The 22,832-nt window shown below is 36.9% G+C and overlaps 1 protein-coding gene across 1 annotated transcript in view; it reads left to right on the forward strand.

Annotated features, from left to right (window-relative positions):
• The window catches only part of UNC13C (unc-13 homolog C), a 568,731-nt gene that overhangs the window by 112,411 nt on the left and 433,488 nt on the right, over positions 1–22,832 (forward strand). The window contains exons 4-5 of the mRNA XM_045073496.1: positions 10,297–10,319; positions 10,912–10,976. Of these exons, the coding sequence (XP_044929431.1) occupies positions 10,297–10,319; positions 10,912–10,976 (88 nt within the window). The remainder of the gene's footprint in view (positions 1–10,296; positions 10,320–10,911; positions 10,977–22,832) is intronic.

Consider the following 22,832-nt stretch of genomic DNA (forward strand, 5'->3'; position numbering starts at 1 on the left):
CAGGAGCATACAATGAGAAGATGGACCTCTGTAAGCAAGGAAGAGAGACCTTACCAAGAATCAAATCTGATAGCACCTTGATCTTGGACTTTGCAGTCTCCAGGACTATGCAAAGTAAATGTTGCTTAAGCTACTCAGTCTGATATATTGTTAAAGCAAAAGTTGAGTAGACTCAGAATTCTATTCTTCTTTTTCCTGTCTTTCTCGGACTTCAGTGAGATGAATATTTTAACATTTTTTAATCATAATCCCAAGTGTCCCTAACACTTGTTTTCAGGCTCTGTAGTTCAGACTGTGTAATTTCTACTGTTTTATATTCAAGTTCACTGATTTTTCTTTCATGTAGCTGTTGAGTCCATCCACTTAGTAATATTTCAGTTGCTGTATTTTTTATTTCTAAAATTTCCATTTGTTTTTCATATCTTCAATTTCTTTGAGACTGTCTATTCCTTCAATAAAACTTTCTATTCACTGGTTCCAGACATATTTATAACTATTATTGAAACATTTTTAATTGGCTGTGTTAAAAGCCTAATTCAGATCCTTTTAACATCTGGATTATCACATGGTAACTGTTGTCTTTTCTCATTCAGTTTGAGGTCCCTGGTATGACAAATGATTTTAATATGGACATTTGGAGGATTCTGTCATAAGACTTTGGGTTTTACTTAAGTCATGCATTTTATCTTGTCTGACAGTGCTCCAGTACTTGAATGAGAACTGACTCCTTTCTTCCAGGTGGAGATGGAAATTTAGGTTTGTTTGTTTTGTTTGTTTGTTTGTTTGTTTTTTCTAGGTGTTCATAGACACCCAGCAGGAGGAACTTTTTATTACTGTGGTGGGCATGACTGGGAGTTGAGCCTTCCCACTGTTACACTGGGTCTCTGTTTATACTACCCTAGCTTAAAAGGGAACAGGTGCCTAATTGCTGCTTCCTGTGTAGACACCACTGATACTGAGGGGGTGATTTTTGTTATGGCTGAGCTTTTTGTTATGAAAGTTCTTACCTTCTAGTAGGCCTCTTTAAATAAAACTCGAGTGAGGAGGGAAAGGATTTCTCATTACTACTTTTGTATAGGAGAAGTTCAGGCTGTCTGTGATTTCCAACTCCCTGTGTGGTCTTCTCTGACAGCACTCAAGTCAGTATGGAGGCTTGGAGTACTCATTACAGTCCAACAAAAGTAGAAGTCTAGGTACTCCTTTTGACTTTCACTGACACGAGTGGAAATGGGGGCCACAGGATTTTTTGTGTGTGATGTTTGCCTGGAGTGGGTTAATTATCATCTGAATGTTTCTGTCTGAGTGTCCTGTTCCTCTTGGTTCCTCTGCTAAAGAGAGAAAGTTTTCCCTGGAGCCTTTCTTGTCTGCGCCATTGATATCTCTGGGTTGTAATGTTCAGTTTGGGATATTGGAGGCAAACAGAAAAGCCATAAAACTCAGCAGTGTATTATACTTTGAGTCAAAAGTCACAGTCACTGGTCACTGTACCATCTCCAACTTTCAGAGCTTTGTATGTGTTTATTTTATATATTATGTCCAAAGTTTTTAGTTTTATTTAGTGGGAGTAAGAGGGACAGTAAGTCTATCTGTTTTCTTTTCTTTCTTTCTTTCTTTTTTTTTTTCTGGAAGCAAAAGTCTGATAGATTTTTATATTTTTAAAGCACTATTTTATTTTGGGGATAAATCCAATTTGGGTAAATATGTACACTCATGTTGGATCAAATACAAAAGTTTTATTTAGAATTTTGCTTATGAGTTCTCCTATATGATACTGTTATAGAATATTAGTTTGTACCATTTTTTCCTGATTTTAATAGCAAGCTATACTAGCCTCAGGAAATACACTTTTCTTTCTGTTTCCATTCTATGTGTTCACTTTACTTCTATAGTCAAATTTGTATTACAGTGGTATTATCTGTTTAATATAGACTTCATAAAACTTTTAAAAAACCATCTGGTGTTCTGTCTTGGGGAGATTTTCCTACTGAATAAAAATTCCTTATTAATGGTTTTAGTTTCCTGTGTTTTTGAATAAATGTTAGTAATTCTTTTTATTTTTATTTTATTTTTTCAGTGCTCCAAGATTCATTGTTTATGTATTACACCCAGTGCTTTTGCAATACATGCCCTCTTATATTTTTGTTAGTGTTTAGAAAATTACCTTAAGTCTTTGTATTGACATAAAGATGTTCGTAGCACACTTTGAACTTTTAAAAAAAATTTCCACTGCATCTTCAGTTATATCCTTTTTACATAATGATATCATTCATATGTACATGTTCTCTTTGTAACCCGTCTTGATAAAAAAATGTAATTTTATTTAATGCTTTAAAGAAGCAATTTTTCTTTCATAACTTTTGGAGTATGGTTCACAACTTTACATCGGTTTCAAGTATACAACATAGTGATCGAACAGCTCTTATACTATGCTCACCACAAGGATAAGGATAGCTGCCATTTGTCACCATACAACATTATTACAATGTGATAGAATATATTCCCTATGCCATAGCTTTTATTCCTGTAACTTATTCTTTCCATAACTGGAACCCTGTATCTCCTCCCCCTCAGCCATTTTGCCCATGCCCTCACCCTCCTACCTTCTGGAGTAAAGTTCACCTTCCTCAGTTCTCTGTATTTATAGATTTGATTCTGCTTTTCATTTGTTCTGCTTTATGGATTCTACATATGAGTGAAATTGTACCTACATTTTCTTATAGATTTGAGGTTTTCTTTATCCTGGGTAGATTTTTTTTCCATTGACGTTTCCAGGTAGATGGAAAGGTTCCTTATTGTTTCTCCACACTGTTTTTATCTCATGCATGTGTGTGTGGGCGTGTGTGTGTATGCATATTTATAATAAATATTTATTATTTTAGAGCAAGCTAAAGTGCATGAGTGAGCATGGGGGTGGGGGGGTTAGGGCCCAGAGGAGGAGAATCTTAAGCAGACTTCCTGCTAAGTGCAGAGCCCATCCTATCTCAGAGCTTGATCTCAGCAAAATAGAGTTGGGATTATGACCGGAGTGAAATCAATCAAGAGTCAGTCACTTAACTGACTGAGCCACCCAGGCACCCCTAAGCTTGGATAGGTTTTAAAATTTTATAATAATTTGAGTATAGGTGACACAAAATGTTAGATTATTTTCGGGTATACAACATATTAAAAGTTGTTACTTACTTGGGGAGCCTGGCTGGTTCAGTTGATGGAACATGGGACTCTTGATCTCAGGTTCATGATTTCATGGCCCATGCTGAGCCTGAGCTTACAAATAAATGAGTAAATAAATAAATAAAGAAATAATCTAGCAGTTAGTTGTGCATGGGTGTAGAGTAGTGATTTAAGTGGGGCAGAGAACAGAATCTTTGTATGTCATCTTATTCTGCCTCATGGTCCAGAGGACTGGCCTTGATTTTTTAAAAACAAAACTCTGATCATGTGACGCATCATGGTCTTGCTTGAAAACAGTCTGTGGTTCTACATTACAATTAGAGTATAATTTAAATTCCTTAATAGAATCTATAAAGATTTTTATGCAATAAACCCTGTTCAGCAACCTTTCATTTCTTAAAGTTCTTTACTATCACACTCTCGTGTTTCAGTTCCTAATACTCTATACTCTTTCAAGCTTCAGTGCCTTTGCAAATTCTTTCCCTCTAAGAATGGTTTCATTGAACTGACAAACGCCCATTCAAAAATCATTGCCCCCATGAATCGTTTACAAACCCAGTGTCCTTTCTGGCAGCAGAGTTAGGAGATACTTCCTCTGTGTTCCCCCACCAACTTACTCATATCTTTCATATATCTTTACCATATTGTATTGTTATTGTCTCTCATTTTTTAGATTAACCCCCCCAAGTCCATAACTGAACAAAAAAGTATATGAGATATGAGCATTAATATCTCACTCAGTACCCACCCCATTATATCCAGAATTATAACAGAAATGTGAGCCAGGCCAAAGGGTTTCCTCTGCCTTGGCAAGATCTAATGAATATTGATGGCCTCACAGAACAATTGATGCGATTCAATAAAAGAGCAGATAAGGTGCTGTGCAAAATGTCTAACACATAGGAGGTACTCTGTAAAGGTCAATGGAAATTGAATAATTTTCTGGTTACAATATAGGCTCTTCTCTGGATGGTTTTCAGCTCCCATCTTGTGATTTTCAGGGATAATATACAGGTCTTAAAAGTCCTGTGTATTTTGATATGCTTGGAAAGAAAGCAAACCTGTTTCCAAAGTGGGTAGTGAACAGTGTCACTAGTGAGAGCTTTGCATTATCCTTGAAGGATTGGAGAGCAAGGAAGGGCATTAGAGGAAAAAAGTTTAAGGAAATTCCTAAGCTAGAATGGCATCCAGAACTCAGATTCTTTATAAGCTTTCAGATCTCTTCCACCTAATTTTCTTCAAAATACCAAGAAAGGAAACACAACACAATTTTTACCTTTATCTTAAATTGTGAAATAATTGTATCTCAAATTTAGGTAGTAGATATTAATATTTTGAGGGGTAAATGGTGAGTAAATAGTTGTTACACTGAAAATTATATCTAGAGAAACAAAAATCATAGAATCTAGAGCTAGAAGTTTTAGATACACGCTGGCCAAACCCTCTTATTTCACTGACATGTGAGGGAAAACTGAGTGCTCAGGAGGTCACATGTTGCCTTAAATCACATTCATAGTTCTTTCTTGAGGATGTTCACACGAGAAACATTGAGTTCAGTACTCAGGAGACACACTTAGATCACATATATTCTTAAAAGTTTAATAGCTTTAAAGTTCTTACACAGTGTGATTAAACAATGATATTCACTTAGTAAATATTTTGTAAGCTTAAAAAAAATAAATACCCAGCTTATGGAATTCCGAGACATTATGAAAATGTATGGTCCCTGGAACTTCACTTTAATCCTGTTTATAGAGGAGGTTTCGCTATAAAGTAGAGGGACGCATTGTGGTCTGACATTAACAACATAAAGTCACTGAACTGCAAGACGACCTTGTGCAATGATAGGAGTTTTGAGACAAGGAGCATCCAGACTAACATCCATACTAACTAGTGTATATCCATACTAACCGAGGGTTGGTTGGTGGGTTGGTCTTTTGGTAATTACAGGGGTTTAGTCAGAATTTGACTAGGCCAAACAACTGCCTGTAGAACAAAAGGCAGTTTGTCAGGGAACAAAGCCATTGTGAATGAGTGTGTGTGTGTGTGTGTGTGTGTGTATTGATTATATATATGTGTGTGTGTATGTGTATAAAATGTAATAGATACATGTATAATGTATATTAAACCTTTATTACATATGTTAATATGTATATATACATAAACATTTTTTACATTTTTAGATGGTATTTTAAATGTTTATTTTAATGGTCACAAATGGGGCATCTGAGTGGCTCCTTGGGTTAAATCCTCTGCCTTTGGCTCAGGTCATGGTCATAGGGTCCTGGGATTGAGCCCTGCATCGGGCTCTTTGCTCAGTGGGCAGCCTGCTTCCTCCTCTCTCTCTCTCTCTGCCTGCCTCTCTGCCTACTTGAGATCTCTGTCAAGTAAATAAATAAAATCTTAAAAAAAAAATTGTTAATGGTCACAAATTGTTGAATCAAGATCATAGAACAGATTTTATTTATCTGTTAGAGAAAGAACATGAGCTAGGGGAGCAGCAGGCTGAGGGAGAAGCACTCCACACTAAGCAGGGAGCCTGATGTGGGACTCAATCCCAGGACCCTGGGGTCATGACCTCAGCTGAAGACGGGAACTTAATCAGCTGAGCCACCCGGACATCCCTAGAACATAACTTTCAACCCATATTTCTATAGTTGATTATGCATCCATCTCCAGGTTTCTTTTTGTAAATAATGAAAGTGCAAATATTTACACATTACTTTTTTTTTCATGACTTAAAATTGTGTTAGTTTGCCATGGATGATAAAACGAAGTACCATAAACTGAGTGACTTAGAGAACAGAAACTTCTTGTCTCACAGTTCTGGAAGCTAAGTGTCTGAGATGAAGGTATGCTGAAAGGGCGGTGCTCCCTCCAAAAATGTTAGGGAAGGATCTGTCCAGGCCTCTCTTCTACTACCTGGTAGATATCTTTGGCCTGTGGCTGCAGAGCTGCAATCTTCAGATGGTGTTTTTCTTGTCTGTGCATCTGTCTCCCCAGAGACACCAGTCATATTGGATTGGGAATCACCATATGCAAGAATGACCTTATCTTAATTAACTATACCTGCAACAGCTCTATTTCCAACTAAGTCTACAGTCTGAGGTGCTGTGGGTTAGAACCTCAACATGTGAATTTTGGGGGACATAATTCAATCTGTAACAAAAATAACTTCCTTAGCATCAAGTTCAAAAAATTTTTCTCATTAAAACAGTCTACTACTAGACAACACTGAAAATTTTCTAAAAATTTTATTACTGTTTTCAGTGTCATTAACGATGCATCAGTGTCAGATTAATGACCTCTTTAACAGCCTTAAATATTACTTTTAATACCATTAACATATCATTACTCTGATTTTTACTGATTTTATGATCTGATGAGGCATAGTTTTAATTAATTATATCATTTTTCATGATGATTTACCATTGTTGCATTCTAATTTGTGAATTATCTGGTAACCTTCTTGACCAATTTTGGAGGGTAGTGTCATTTTTTTTTTTTTTTTCAGAGACCTGTAAGAGTTCTTTATATACTGAGCATACCAACATACGTGTTTTTAGCAAGTGTGTTTCATTTTCTTTTTTATATACTAAAGTGCTAAATGGGCATAACAGACTTAATGAATTTTACCTCTAACAGTAAATGTATCTCCTTATTCCAAAGAGTTCACAAGTATTTCTTTCTATTTTTACTTATTTTCTCTTATTTGATATTTAATTAATGCATCCGTAACTTCATGGACATTGTTTAAGATGATATAAATAAGCATTATGGATACTTGACCTATGTGTTAGGCAGTCTTTTTTTTTTTTTTCTTTAAAGACTTTATTTGACACACAGAGAGGGAGATCACAAGTAGGCAGAGAGGCAGGCAGAGAGAGGGGGAGAAGCAGGCTCCCTGCTGAGCAGAGAGCCCGATGCGGGGCTTGATCCCAGGACCCTGGGATCATGACCTGAGCCGAAGGAAGAGGCTTTAACCCACTGAGTCACCCAGGCGCCCCAAGCAGCCTTTTTTGGCCAGTTACTTGTCTTCGATAACAATCCACCCTTCCTTATTTGTCAAATTCTTAAGTACAAGGGTTTATTATTTAGCTAATTTTGTTGAATTTATCTCTAAATCTATTTTGCCGGGACAGTAATATTTGGTTAGTACAGATTTTTAAAATCCTTACAGACTTTCCTCATAATTCTCCTTTTAAAAGGTTATCGATGTTTTTGACTTACTAATCCAGTTACACTTGAACTGTTCTTAACCCTACAACAACTTGCCATTATGATTTTAACAACTAAATCTATAAATGTGTTATAAAACAATTTATCTTCCTACACGGGAAGATGAAATAAGTTTTATTTGGATTTTTTAGATACTTCCATAAAGTGTGGTAGCTTATTTAAGGTTGTTCACTCAGTGTTTAGCAAACATTTGTTGGTCATCTATTATATTTCAGAAATGTACTAGAAATTAGAAGGAGGAGGCAAAACGCACTTTTATCTAGGAGGACTGCAGGTGGAGAAACTGACAAAAGATGAGGAAGGCAACGCGCAGTGCTCCTGCACAAAAGCTGTGAATCCCTGATACGTTACTAGTTTCCAGGACAGAAGGTTATGCTTGAACTGAGTTTTGGAGGCTGACAGCTAGATGAGGAAGGGGAGTGCTTGTTTCAAAAGAAGGAAACTGGAAATGCAAAGGCATGCAGATTTCAAAGAGCATGGCATGAAGATGAAATGGCAAGAACTTAATAGTGGCCAAAGTGTGGGATGTGATGAGGGCTCATGAGCCTGCCTTAGATACATGTCTGTTCTCTCTGCTCTAGGTACCGGGTGGCCGGGAAGTGGTGTCATTTTAACTGTTTAGAAAGCTTTCAAGGAAGACAGGATAGCAGGTAGATGAGAAAGGAGTAGGAGTGAACAAAATATATTTGTTGGCAATTAATAAAAATACATATTCAGTGAAGGAATGAGGGAAACATTGAATAATGAATAAAAAAGTTGAAATGTTTTAGATATAGCAGTTGAAAGATAATTGACTTTAGGATTACCTTTACTCGTTGGAATGGTTGCTATAGAATCCAGTTATTAATAGGAGACCATGTCAAAGTAATGGATATTTGAAATCAGATCTCATGTCATTGTTTTTCAAGCTAGTTATTGTGGGTTTGTAGGAAATAACTCTTCTTATTTATGTTCATGTTGCTACCTATTTTATGAACCCTAACAGTTTTCCAGGTGACTTGTCTTATGGGTTTGAAATGAAAATAACAATTTTGTGTTTGTTCTGCTGTTCTGCCTTCTAACATCTGTATTGTTTGTTTTTGCTTTAATTGGTCTGCTTTAATATATTATCAGAATTTCAAGAAATACATTAAAATGATGGTTGTGGACATTTTCATTTTGCTTGGAATTATGGGAATACCCTAATACTTTACACTTAGATTTATTTCTCTGGAAGTAACTTTCTTTTTTTTTTTCATATTAAGCTCAAGATTCATTCAAATCAACTTTCAATATGTTTAAAAATTATTTAGATGGTTTTGTTTTGAAATTTTATCAAATAGCTTTTTGGTACCTGTTGAAAAGCAGGTGCATATTTACTGACCAGTTACCTCATATTAAATTATTTTATGATTTTATATTATGTTTGTGACAGTTTTCATGGAGGTATTGTTATTTAATGCTTAACTTTCTATATTGAATACAGTATCTTAATTATTTTATGGCCAGAAATAAGATCTGTTTTTATTACTTGTGCTTTTATCCTATTTTATATTCAAAGACCTAATTCTGAGATACTGTGAAATATCTAAACTACAGCCAAAAATCTTGCCAAGTAATTAATCAAGCCATACTTAATGAGTTAAAAAACAAATACATCTCATATTTTTTATCAATAAAAGTTGTCAGAGAGCTACATGGCCTCGATAAATCTTTATATTCCTGGGGCTCATCCATAAAAATGAAAGGTTTTGACTCCATGAACTCCAAAGTCATTTTAGCTCTAGCTTTCTGCCAACTTGAATTCATAGAGATGTTCCTCCAGCTTTATACTAATAAGCAAAACTGAATTAATAAATTTAAGAGCAATGCTACTATGTAAAGTAAAAAATGGACCATGCTAGGAGGACCTTGGTAGATTCAGATTTGAGTTAAAAAAAAAATTATTTCGGGCAACTTCTTTGGGTCTACTCCCTCTTTGGGAGCTTCATACTATCACTTTGTTCTTGCTCAATAAACCTTGCTTTGCTACCCACCCAAAAAAAAAAAAAAAAAAAAAAGGCCCATCATTTACCATTGTTCATTGGGCCCAAGGGAAGTTGCAACTGAGAAACGTTTACCCTGTGATGTATCTTAAACTGGGCTGGAAAACTGTGCACCAGCACCCCTGTCTCTCTGCTTTGTTCAACTTACCTGAAAAATGGGATCTATAGGGCAGCAGCTAGGGCATCAGGAGCCCTGGGTTTGTGTCCCATTTCTGCCATTCACTAGCTTTTTGATCTTAAGTCACTGAAGTGCTTTCAGACATCAGTTGTTTTTTGTTTGTTTGTTTGTTTGTTTTGCAGAGTGGAGTATATTTGATTAATTTCTTAGTACTTGAGTCTCTATGACAAGCCATAAATAAATAATCCCTTAATAAAATGTGCTTGATTTGTGTAGTCACCTGGGGTTTACTTTGACATATATTCATCTCAGTTGATTCTCTGAACAATGTTTGGATGCCAATAAGCACAATATTCGTATCTTTTTTGCAGAGTTGGGTCTAGATTCCAGACTCCAGAGAATTTGGTAGTTTGCCCCATGTGCTTAATAAGTAGCAGAACCCCATATGGGGCTTAGGACTTCTGATTCTTCAACTGTGTTCTTTTCCTTTACATGACACATTGTCTTCCATTAAACCCTTTAATCACCTTTTGATATTTTGCAAGTATTTGGACACATTTTCCAGCTCTTTAAATGATGAAGGCCAAATATCTCTCTCCCCTTGGGGGTTCAGCCTTGAAATTCTGTTTATTTATGATTTTAAGCAATGTAAACTAGTAACATTTTATTCATGTATATGTTTAAATGACTTCTTAAAGCACTACCATCTAACATTTATTCCTTCTTTTCCTGATTCTCTTTCAGATAGCAGTTCTGTGGATGAAAAGGTTTTAAATCATACTTTTTTCTTCTCTCCTGAGGGACCTTGTCTTTTGTACATGTTTGTTTGTGACATATTAGACCTGTTTTGGTTCCTCTGTTTTAGTTGTGAGATATGCATGATATCCCAGCTTTCCATTCTTTGGTTGTCCCTTTCAGTGTGCCCCCCGATATGTTGCATTTATGAAGAGGTTACACCTTGCCAGCTGCGCTTACTTTAGCTTACACTTGCCAGCCTCGGGGTCTGCTACGGTCAAACTCAGCATCTGTTCTTAAGTCTGGCTAATCATGATCTCCTTGACTGATTCATGATGTTCACTGCACCAAGCAAGTTTTAAGGGCAAGTGTTACTGGGAATATGATATATTTTCCTGGACTGTGCCAGTGCTTTTGTTTAAATGCTGACAGCTAATTGTGAAACCTCCACTCACAAAAAACATAGTAGCTTTGACTTGGAGCTGACCCTGCTTAGCATCTGTCATACTAGGTGTTACATGTCTAGTGCAGTTTGACTCGTGTCCCAAATTCATGAATTTGCAGCTTTGGTATGCTAAAAGCCTGTTTGTTTTTCTTTTGTTTTTTTCTTGTTTTTGATTTAAGGCTCGAATAGTAAGTGGCAGTGATTTGGATGCTTGCAAATTCTCTGGACTCCAAGTGATTGGTGGGTGAGTACATTCATAATTTTTTTAATCCATTGCGTTCACCAGTGGTAACTGGCTGTGCTCTCACCATATGCATTTTGAATGCAGAATACTGCATGATGGTATAATCAACTAGACTTACGGTTGCTTTCTTTTTTCACAAAGTGGCTTTTAGAGTTTTGTTTTTTTTTTAATAATGTACAGTTTGTGTGTGTGTGTAAGAGTATATATATATGTATATATATATATATAATCTTACATGTGTTTTATACAAAGAAGAAAGTCAAAATCACGTAAATGGATTAGTTGTTAAGGTAATCATTGTATACACAAATACATATAATTTCACATAAATGAGTTCATATTGATACAATTAATACTCTTTTGATCTGCTTATTAGCAATTAATGAAATGTGCAGGAATGTCTTTCTATGTCAATAAGTCAATGAATGTAAACTTCACTGTTATTTAATGGTTGAATGAAAGTGTTTAAAATTTAACACAAAGTGACATATAAAGTATATTTTGCATGTATAATACTCAAAAAGCAAAGAATCTCATTTAATACCCACAGTTACACTTTGGTATCAAATTGATACCTCAATTTAGTAGCCTTTTTTCTGTCGCTTGACTACGTCTATGTTCCTGTAGAATAAGTAGTTCTGACATAAACTAGGCCATTCTAGAAACAAATTAGCACTGATTTAGTAATGACATTGTAGCAAGTACTGTTTTAATTGTTTCTTACATAATGTCTGATCTGATCCTTAAAATGGCCCTGTGAGGTAAGTACTCATTTGACCTTCATTTTACAAATTAGGAAACTGTTGTATGAAAAAGTTTTAAAAAAACAAAAACAAAAACAAAACTTTTCCTCCATATAGCTAATAAGTGGCCAAATAGGTATTTAAACCCATCCAGTCTGATTCTAGGGTCTGTGACCTAGACGCAGGTAGGCTATCCTGCGTCTCCAGCTTTGGGATTTTTCCTGTTCTCTTTGTCATTTAACAACATGCCTTGGAAAACTTTCTACTTCATTATTTCAAAGTGATGCAAATATTTCAAGACATTTATTTCTTGGATTTTCAAGAATATTTCTAGGTGCCAGTATTGCAAATGATATAGAGCAAAATGTAATAAATTTTTAAAGTGAAATTATCAACCAAACCTTATGTACAGTATAGACATATAGAAAGATTAGTTTTATACATGTTGACATTTAAATACATGTGTGTATAATATATAGAGAAGCAACACTTAAGTTTGTGTATTATGTTTTTTAGGCAAAGACATAGCTTTACATTTATGCTTATAATACTCTCACCCTTTGAAAATCTTCTATTAGATACGTCCACATGTTACTTTGCTTTAAGTGAAATACATAGAATTTCAAATTTTAAATATGGAGCTCCTGGAAAATAACATAGACCATTGTTAGCTTGATATACGTCAAATAGAAGTTTGATTTTTGTCAAATAGCAAGTCATCTTCATTACTTTTATGTCTATAAACTTTTCAATGTTTCTAAATATGTAAAGAACTACTCACATTCCCATTACAAAGTCACAATGCTTTAAATGTATTAGGAAACTAGCTGTGATAAAAAAGCATTATGTAATTCATAGAAAATTTAATCAGCGGATTACTCACTTTCCTACCTCCTACAGACTGTGTCTTTAAGTTTACTAGAAAATGATAATTTGACAAAATGAACGTTTCTTAGAAAATAATTAGGTTGAATTCCAGTTTGATTATGAAAACATGTTTGTCCTGATCTTGGAGACTTACCTGAGTCTATGGCCTCAGGTTTCCTGCAACACCTCCCTTTGGCATCCAGTACTTCATAACATCTTGCTTTCCTAACTCTTGTCTGAATATGAAGTTTATCAGTGTTAAAGCAGCAGAGTTAATCTACACCCCTGTTTTAAGTGCAAGATGTGTAAGTGGTTAGCTAAAATGATTATCTTTGCATATTGAACAGACCCCTTCCACTTTTACAGAAACTTCTTTTCAAAGACGTGCCAAGAGATTTTAGAGTTGTGATGGTATTGGAAAGGGGTGATAATTTTCAGTCATCAAGAGAGTTTGCCCTTATCTTGAAGAACCTGAAGAGTTCCTTTAACTATAACCTTCAATCACAACCTCTTTCAGCAAGATTTAATTGTTTTGCTTTTTCTATAAATACTTTAAAATATATTTTTTGTAGAATGAATCACTATTGAGAAGATTCACTTTACATCTTCCAAATATTATTACTTCTGTTGCCCTGGAAAAGAACCTGTAGCCTACTTTCAGAGTGGAGTCCCCACTTCATCATGACAATTCTCCATCCCTCGCTCCTCTACCTTCAACATTCCTAAGCAGTTTAGAACCAGACCACATTGATCCTTCCCCCAACCCCTTCTCAAGTGTCAGTGAAGGAATAATCTATAGACACTGGAGCCAGATAATAGAGTTAATAGTGCTGCTCTGATTTCTGCTCATCTCTTTATACATCTCTTGTAAGTGTTGCTAGAAAAGATGTAGCAAACTTTTCTTTTTCCCATTTGTCAAAAAAAGAAAAAAAAAAAATCAGGCAGGCTCTGGAAGAGGAATCGGGAGAAAGAAGAATCAAAAGATAGGAAAAGAAAAACCTGGAAAAATGCATGTTTCAGTGATAACATTAGTATTTAACATCATACTTCTCCCAGTTGTTTTAGGGGAATTTGGTAATTTTTCTCATATTCATAAGCTAAGAGTCCTACCAGAAGCACACAGCAAGATATTAGAAGTATAAGAGCTTTGGGGGAGGGAAACATCTGAGATAAGTGGAGAGGCAGCTAGAGTAGATGAGAGAAATCTTTGGACCATAATATGGGTCTGACATCTATGAGAGGAGAGGGGAAAGGAAGGAGAAAAACTTGACCAGTGAGGCTAGAGAAAAGTGTCAGACCAATGAGGAGTCCTAGATAAGATTATGGTTGAGAGTCCCACGTTGTGCATATGTGGCCAGCTCTATGACCTCCGTCCATCATGTTCAGTCATTGGTTTGAATCAGCTTAATGAGTATGGCCTTTGGATGAATGCTACAGCGGATTCTGGAAGCGTGGTGGCTGAAGGCTGTCATCCAACTACACTTTTCTCAGAAGATTTACTCTGAGGGATTTTGAATGACACATGCCCATAGCTACCCAGCCTCAAATAAGTCAATTGATGAAACTACTTTAATAAATGATAGTGAATGAAGTCACACAAGTACATTCTCCAAATATGAATCACTTTTTATTTTTTATTTTTTTAAATTTTTTTATTAACATATAATGTATCATTATCCCTAGGGGTACAAGTCTGTGAATCACCAGGTTTACACACTTCACAGCACTCACCATAGCACATACTTTCCCCGATGTCCATAACCCCACCACCCTCTCCCTACCCACCTCTTCCCCCCACAGCAAACCTTAGTTTGTTCTGCAAGATTAAGAGTCTCTTAGGGTTTGTCTCCCTCCTGATCCTATCTTGTTTCATTTTTTCCTTCTCTCCCCCCCAAAGCCCCCCCTTGCCTCTCAACTTCTTCATATCAGGGAGAGCATATGAAAATTGTCTTTCTCTGATTGACTTATTTTGCTCTGCATAATACCCTCTAGTTCCAATCATGTCGTTGCAAATGGCAAGATTTCATTTCTTTTGATGACTGCATAGTATTCCATTGTATATATGTATTGTTTCTATGTGTGTGTGTGTGTGTGTGTGTATGTGTGTGTGTGTGTATCACATCTTCTTTATCCATTCATCTGTTGATGGGCATCAAGGTTCTTTCCATAGTTTGACTACTGTAGACATTGCTATAAACATTCAGGTGCACGTGACCCTTTGGATCACTACATTTGTATCATTAGGGTAAATACCCACTAGTGTGGTTGCTGGGTCGTAGGGTAGCTTTATTTTAAACTTTTTAAGGAACCTCCATGCTATTTTCCAGAGTGGCTCCACCAGCTTGCATTCCCACCAACAGTGTAAGAGGGTTCCCCTTTCTCTGCATCCTCTCCAGCATCTGACATTTCCTGACTTGTTAATTTTAGCCATTCTGATTGGAGTGAGGTGGTATCTCATTGTGGTTTTGATTTGTATTTCCCTGATGCTGAGTGATGTGGAGCACTTTTTCACGTGTCTGTTGGCTACCTGGATGTCTTCTTTGCAGAAATGTCTGTTCATGCCTTCTGCCCATTTCTTGATTGGATTCTTTGTTCTTTGGGTGTTGAGTATGGTAAGTTCTTTATAGATTTTGGATACTAGCCCTTTATGTGATATGTCATTTGCAAATATCTTCTCCCATTCTGTCAGTTGTCTTGTGGTTTTGTAGACTCTTTCCTTTGTGCAAAAGCTTTTTTTTTTTTTTAAATATTTTATTTATTTATTTGGCAGAGATCACAAGTAGGCAGAGAGGCAGGCAGAGAGAGAGGAGGAAGCATTCTCCCTGCTGAGCAGAGAGCTGATGCGGGGCTTATTCCCAGGACCTTGGGATCGACCTGATCCGAAGACAGAGGCTTTAACCCACTGAGCTACCAAGGTGCCCCTGTGCAAAAGCTTTTGATCTTGATGAGGTCCCAATAGTTCATTTTTGCTCTTGCCTCCCTTGCCTTTCGCGATGCTTCTAGGAAGAAGTTGCTGTGGCTGAGGTCGAAGAGGTTGCTGCCTTAAGGATTTTGATGGATTCCATTCTCACATTGAGGTCCTTCATCCATTTGAAGTCTAGTTTTGTTTGTGGTATAAGGAAATTTTCCGGTTTCAATTTTCTTCATGTGGCTGTCCAATTTTCCCAACACCATTTGTTGAAGAGACTTCCTTTTTTCCGTTGACATTCTTTCCTGCTTTGTTGAAGATTAGTTGACTGTAGAGTTGAGGGTCTATTTCTGGGCTCTTTATTCTGTTCCACTGATCTTTGTGTCTGTTTTTGGGCCAGTACCATACTGTCTTGATGATGACAGCTTTGTAATAAAACTTGAAGTCTGGAATTGTGATGCCACCAACTTTGGCTTTCTTTTTTTAACATTTCTCTGGCTATTCGAGGTCTTCTGGTTCCATATACATTTTAGGATTATTTGATCCATTTCTTTGGAACAAATAGATGGTATTTTGATAGGGTTTGCATGAAACGTGTAGATTGCTTTCAGTAGCATAGCCATTTTCACAATATTTGTTCTTCTAATCCATGAGCATGGAACATTTTTCCATTTCTTTGTGTCTTCCTCAGTTTCTTTCATGAGTATTTTGCCTCTTTGGTTAAGTTTATTCTTAGGTATCTTATGGTTTGGGGTGCAATTGTAAATGGGACTGACTCCTTAATTTCTCTTTCTTCTGTCTTGTTATTGGTGTATAGAAATATAACTGATTTCTGTGCATTGATTTTATATCCTGACACTTCACTGAATTCCTGTATGACTTCTAGCAGATTTGGAGTGGAGTCTTTTGGGTTTTCCACATGAAGTATTATATCATCTGCAAAGAGTGATAGCATGACTTCTTTGCTGATTTGGATGCCTTTCATCTCTTTTTGTTGTCTGATTGCTGAGTTTAGGACTTCTAGTACTATGTTGAATAGCAGTGGTGATAATGGACATCCCTGCTGTGTTCCTGACCTTAGCAGAAAAGCTCTCATTTTTTCTCCATTGAGGAGAATGATATTCTCTGTGGGTTTTTCATAGATGGCTTTGATGATATTGAGGTATATACCCTCTATTCCTACACTTTGAAGAGTTTTGATCCAGAAAGGATGCTATGTTTTCAGTATCTTTTGTTTCCATGATTTTTTCACTTCTTAATTTCTTGGTTGACCCTTCCTTCTTTAGAAGGATGCTCTTCAGTCTCCATGTATTTGGTCTTTTCCAAATTCCCTCTTGTGATTGAGTTCTAGCTTCAGAGCATTGTGGTCTAAAAATATGCAGGGAATGATCCTAATCTTTTGATACTGGTTGAGACCTGATTTATGACCCAGGATGTGATCTATTCTGGAGAATGTTTCATGTGCACCAGAGAGGAATGTGTATTCTGTTGCTTTGGGATGGAATGTTCTGAATATATCTGTGATGTCCATCTGGTCCAGTGTATCATTTAAGGCCTTTATTTCTTTGTTGATCTTTTGCTTGGATGATCTGTCCATTTCAGTGAGTGGGGTGTTAAAGTCCCCTACTATTATTGTATTATTGTCGATGTATTTCTTTGATTTTGTTATTAATTGGTTTATGTAGTTGGCTGCTCCCATGTTAGGGGCATAGATATTTAAAATGGTTAGATCTTCTTGTTGGACAGACCCTTTGAGTATGATATAGTGTCCTTCCTCATCTCTTATTATAGTCTTTGGCTTAAAATAGAATTGATCTGATATAGGGATTGCCACCCCAGCTTTCTTCTGATGTCCATTAGCATGGTAAATTGTTTTCCATCCCCTCACTTTCAATCTGATGGTGTCTTTGAGTCTAAAATGGGTTTCTTGTAGACAGCATATTGATGGTGTTGTTGTTGTTGTTGTTTTATCCATTTTGATACCTTGTGTCTTTTGATTGGGGCATTTAGCCCATTTATGTTCTGGGAAACTATCGAAAGATATGAATTTAGTGCCATTGTATTGCCTGTAAGGTGACTGTTACTGTGTATTATCTCTGTTCCTTTCTGTTCTGCTACTTTTAGGCTCTTTCTTTGCTTAGAGGACCCCTTTCGGTATTTCTTGTCTAGTTTGTTTGGTGTTTACAAACTCTTTTTGTTTTTGTTTGTCCTGGAAGCTTTTTATCTCTACTTCTATTTTCAATGATAACCTAGCTGGATATCGTATTCTTGGCTGCATGTTTTTCTCATTTAGTGCTCTGAATATATCATGCCAGTTCTATCTGGCTTGCCAGGTCTCTGTGGATAAGTCTGCTGTCAGTCTAATAGTTTTACCATTGTATGTTACAGACTTCTTGTTCTGTGCTGCTTTCAGGATTTTCTCTTTGTCAGTAAGACTTGAAAGTTTTACTATGATGATGGACCTATTCTTATTAATTTTGAGGGGGGTTCTCTGTGCCTCCTGGATTTTGATGCTTGTTCCCTTTGCCATATTAGGGAAATTCTCTACAGTAATTTGCTCCAATATACCTTCTGGCCCCCTCTCTCTTTCTTCTTCTGGAATCCAATTATTCTAATATTGTTTTGTCTTATGGTATCACTTATCTCTCAAATTCTCCCCTCATGGTCCAGTAGTTATTTGTCCCTCTTTTGCTCAGCTTCTTTATTCTCCATCATTTGGTCTTCTGTATCACTAATTCTCTCTTCTGCCTCATTTATCCTAGCAGTAAGAGACTCCATTTTTTATTGCACCTCCTTAATAGTTTTTTTTTTTTTTTTTTTTTTTTCAGCTTGGTTAAATTTAGTTCTTTTATTTCTCCAGAAAGGGCTTTTATTTCTCCAGACAGGGTTTCTCTAATATCTTCCATGCCTTTTTTGAGCCCAGCTAGCACCTTCAAGATCATCATTCTGAACTGTAGATCTGAAATATTACTAATGTCTGTATTGATTAGCTCCCTAGCCTTCCACATTGCCTCTTGTTTTTTGTTTTTTTTGGGGTTTTTTTTTTTTAAAGATTTTATTTATTTGTCAGAGAGAGAGAGAAGGAGAGAGAGTGAGCACAGGCAGACAGAATGGCAGGCAGAGGCAGAGGGAGAAGCAGGCTTCCTGCCGAGCAAGGAGCCCGATGTGGGACTTGATCCCAGGACGCTGGGATCATGACCTGAACCGAAGGCAGCTGCTTAACCAACTGAGCCACTCAGGCGTCCCTGGTTTTTTTTTTTTTTTTTTTTTTTTTTGTGGTGAGTTTTTCTGCCTTGTCATTTGTCATTTTATTCAGATAAGAATATATGAACGAGAGAATAAAACACTATAAGGGTGGCAAAGACCCCAGAAAAATGTGTATTAACCAAATCAGAATAGACCCCAAATCATGAAGAGTAGAAAGGGGGTAAAAAGACGTTTAAGAAAAATAAATTTAGGGACGCCTGGGTGGCTCCCTCAGGTCAATCATGATCGAGTCCCACATCGGGCTCCTTGCTCTGCAGGGAGCCTGCTTCTCCCTCTGACTCTGCCTTCCACTCTGTCTGCCTATGCTCGCTCTTGCTCGCTCTCTGTGACAAATAAATAAAATCTTAAAAAAAAAAAAAAAGAAAAATAAATTTAAAAAGAAAAAGAAAAAAGAAAATATATATATATTAGACTGGTGAATAGAACAGAGCCACCCACTTTATTCTGGGAGTATTTTGGACTCTTAGAAGAAACTACCTTCCAAAATTTTAAAGAAAGAAACATATATGTATGTATGTGTACACACACACACACACACACACACACACTCAAATAAGGATAAACATGATGAAGGGATGAAATATTACTGTAAGGATGAAAATTTAAAAAAATATTCTAAAAAAAGAGTTGACAAGTTGGTTGGGGAAAGAAAGAAAAAGAAAGTGGAGAGAATTTGCTCAGGCTGGAAACTAGAACAAACCCTGTGCTAGATTTAGGGTATATTTTGATCTATTAGAATAAGTTGAATCCCAAAATTTTTTAGAAGAAAAAAACCCTATGTGTATACAGAAGATAAAGTTAGATACAATGAAGGGTAAAATATGACTATAATAATAAAGGTTCAAAAAGATTATTTTTAAGAAAGGTATTGTTAAGATAAAGGAGTTAAAAAACTTTAAAAGGGGAAAGAGTAAAAGTTAAAAAAATTAGAAAAAGAAAAAAATTTTTTTTTAATTAATTAACCTTGCAAGACTAGAGAATCATGGGAGGAAGCCATGAATTCTATGCATTGCTTTGGAATTCCACTGTTCTTGATCAGTGAGCTTGGTCTTGGATGGATTTCTTGCTGATCTTCTGGTGGTGGGGCTTATTGTTGTGATTCTCAAGTTTCTTTGCCTGAGGCGGAATTGCACTGTCCTTGCCAGGGGCCAGGCTAAGTAATCTGTTCCAGTTCGTTCTTGGGAGCTTTTGTTGCCTGAATGCTTTCCATAGAACTGTGGAGGACAGGAATGAAAATGGCGGCCTCCCAATCTCCAGCCCGGAGATATTGAGAGCTTGGGGCCCCACTCCTCAGTGTGCCTTCACAGAAAAATGCTCAATCACTCTTATCTCCCTGGTCTCAGGCTGCACTCTAACTAAGCTCACGCAGCCTGTGACTAAGTATTTCTGTCTCTGGCACACAGCCCCGCCTGGAGTCTCTAAACCCCACAGATCCCTGCCGCTCTTCCAGGGGGGTCTCCCTGGATCTATCACTTGTGGAAACCCTGCTCTAAAGAGCAGTGGTCTGACTGTGCCACGGATCACAGTTTAAGGTAACCTCGAGCTGAGTGCTCACTCCTCAGCTCTCTCTGTAGCCAGCTTCCCTGCTCTAATACCTGCAAGCTCTGTGACACTCAGACACCCCTGATCCTTCTGTGACCCTGTGGGACCTGAGACAATGCTGTCCCTGCCTCTGAGCAATGTCTATCAGTGGAGCAGACTTTTAAAAGTTCTGATTTTGTGCTCCATTGCTCCGCCGCTTGCTAGGAGCTGGCTCCTCCCCACTGCCGTCTATCTTCCCATCGCTTTGGATTCACTTCTCCACAGGTCCTACCTTTCAAAAAGTGGTCAATTTTCTGCTTCTAGAACTACTGCTGTTCTTATCTTTGATCTCCTGTTGGATTTGTAGGTGTTTGGAATGGTTTGATAACTATCTAGCTGAACTCCTGCAACCTGATGTCATCCCACCCTGCTACTCCCCCTCCATCTTGACTTCTCCTCTGAATCACTTTTTAAAATTAGAATGGCAATTCTTTGGTTCTTTTTTATTATCTATTTTTTATTTATTTTCTGCATAACAGTATTCATTATTTTTGCACCACACCCAGTGCTCCATGCAATCCGTGCCTTCTCTAATACCCACCACCTGGTTCCCCCAACCTCCCCACCTCCGCTACTTCAAACCCTCAGATTGGGAGAAATTGGAAAGGGAGGTGAACCATGAGAGACTATGGACTCTGAAAAACAATCTTTGGTTCTTTATATATAAATTAAGTTCCCCCTTCACTGTAGTCAGGGTTTCATTGGTTGCATAATGAGGAAAATTACAAGGCATCTATATAATGTCTTTCTAGTCTTATGGTCCTAGCATTGTCTGTACTAGAATCCAAAGAAGTCCACAGAACAATGGTGAGAACAAGTAGAAGATAGTTGGGGAGAAGAAATTCTGACCTTCTTTGTTCTTTTTCTCTAGTTTTCCAAATTCTCTTCAAGATAGCTCTCTCGGTGCTAAGTTCCTCAATCATATGTGAAAGGAAGGTTTGTTTCCTCTCATGGTTCTGACCTGGGCTATAGATCTGCTTTCCTGATCCCAGGAACCTGGTGGTGACTTTTCAACCACTACTAGGAATATTGAACCTTGGTAGAAAAGAGGTATATGTTGAGAGAGGTGAGGAAAAGGGATTGTTGAAGAGCAGGACATTAAGAGATTGCCAAATAGAAAAAGAGAAGCTTCCATTTTTATTTCACTCTCAAATAGATACAATTGCAAGAAAAAAAAAAAAAAGTGTGTGTATTTGTATGCATGTGTTTATACATATGTACATATGTAAAAATATTGCCCAAATTTTCAAGATAGTTTGATTATTGCCATGAATGAGTAATGTGATAAACGTGAGCAAGCAATTATCAGCCAAATTTCTGAATAATTCCTTTGCTTTTAAATTTACCTTGATTAAAATAGTTATTTTTTTGGTTATTGTTACTGTTATAACACCTCAAATGAGTTAGGTTGCACAGTATGTGGATGTAAGTGGTTTAATATATTCCTGATACTTGCCATGGTTCTGACATGGCTTTTGTATTTCTCTCTAGAGTTGAAAAGCTTACATAATGTCCTCATGCCCTATTTCCCCACTCCTGGTCTTGACATTCACATTTGGCCAGTGCCTAAAATCGTTTAAGATGTCAGCTAAGGTGGTTCTTATTCTCCAGAGGCTCTTAACTCATCTTTTCTCATAGTAGTCTCCTCTTAGGTAGCTGAAAATAATCCATTTCATTTTTTTCCTACCTAGTCTATAAATGAAGTTCTCCCTCATCCCTTCATTTAACTTTCTTATTTTGGAGGAAAAGCCCAGAAATTCTCCTGTCTAGACAATGGCTGTTTCCACTTCTATAATCCCTTCCTTGGGTCACTGGTTCATACTACACAAATACCCCTGCATGCTCTGAACAAAATGAGCCAACTATTAAGAAAATGACAGCCCACATGTAAGTTTGCTTCAGTCACAGTGGCAGGTTACTCTTTGGAGAGAAAGGGAAACCTTTGTCTTTCTTTTACTTCTCAGTTATCTGTTCAGGTATATAAGTAGGTAATAGCTTCAGTATGTAAGTTTTCTTTTTTTAAAGATTTTATTTATTTATTTGACAGAGAAAGATCACAAGTAGGCAGAGAGGCAGACAGAGAGAGAGGGGGAAGCAGGCTCCCTGCTGAGCAGAGAGCCCAATGTGGTCTCATGATCTGAGCCGAAGGCAGAGGCTTTAACCCACTGAGATACCCAGGGGCCCCAGTATGTAAGTTTTTATGTAAGAGTTCCTTTCCCTTCAGGGTGTTAGGTATAGAAGGAGGTCACTATAGATTTAGGTAAAAATGAATTCAAATTAGAGCTTATTAACTATTATAAGAGCTAGCAGACACAGATAGCTCTGCATTCCTAATTCATTATTGGATAGCAATTCAGATCACCATGTCCATAATTTTCAACTTATTTTTATTTGTATTTCCATTAATCTAATTTTAATCTTTAATACCTTTTACCTAGGTGAATGCAAACTGATATTCCTTCATTAATTCCTCCATATTAAATTCAGTCT

This window comes from Mustela putorius, unplaced genomic scaffold (assembly GCF_011764305.1).
Source record: "Mustela putorius furo isolate JIRA1106 unplaced genomic scaffold, ASM1176430v1.1 tig00537243_pilon_pilon_pilon, whole genome shotgun sequence".
NCBI classification, from domain to species: domain Eukaryota; kingdom Metazoa; phylum Chordata; class Mammalia; order Carnivora; family Mustelidae; genus Mustela; species Mustela putorius.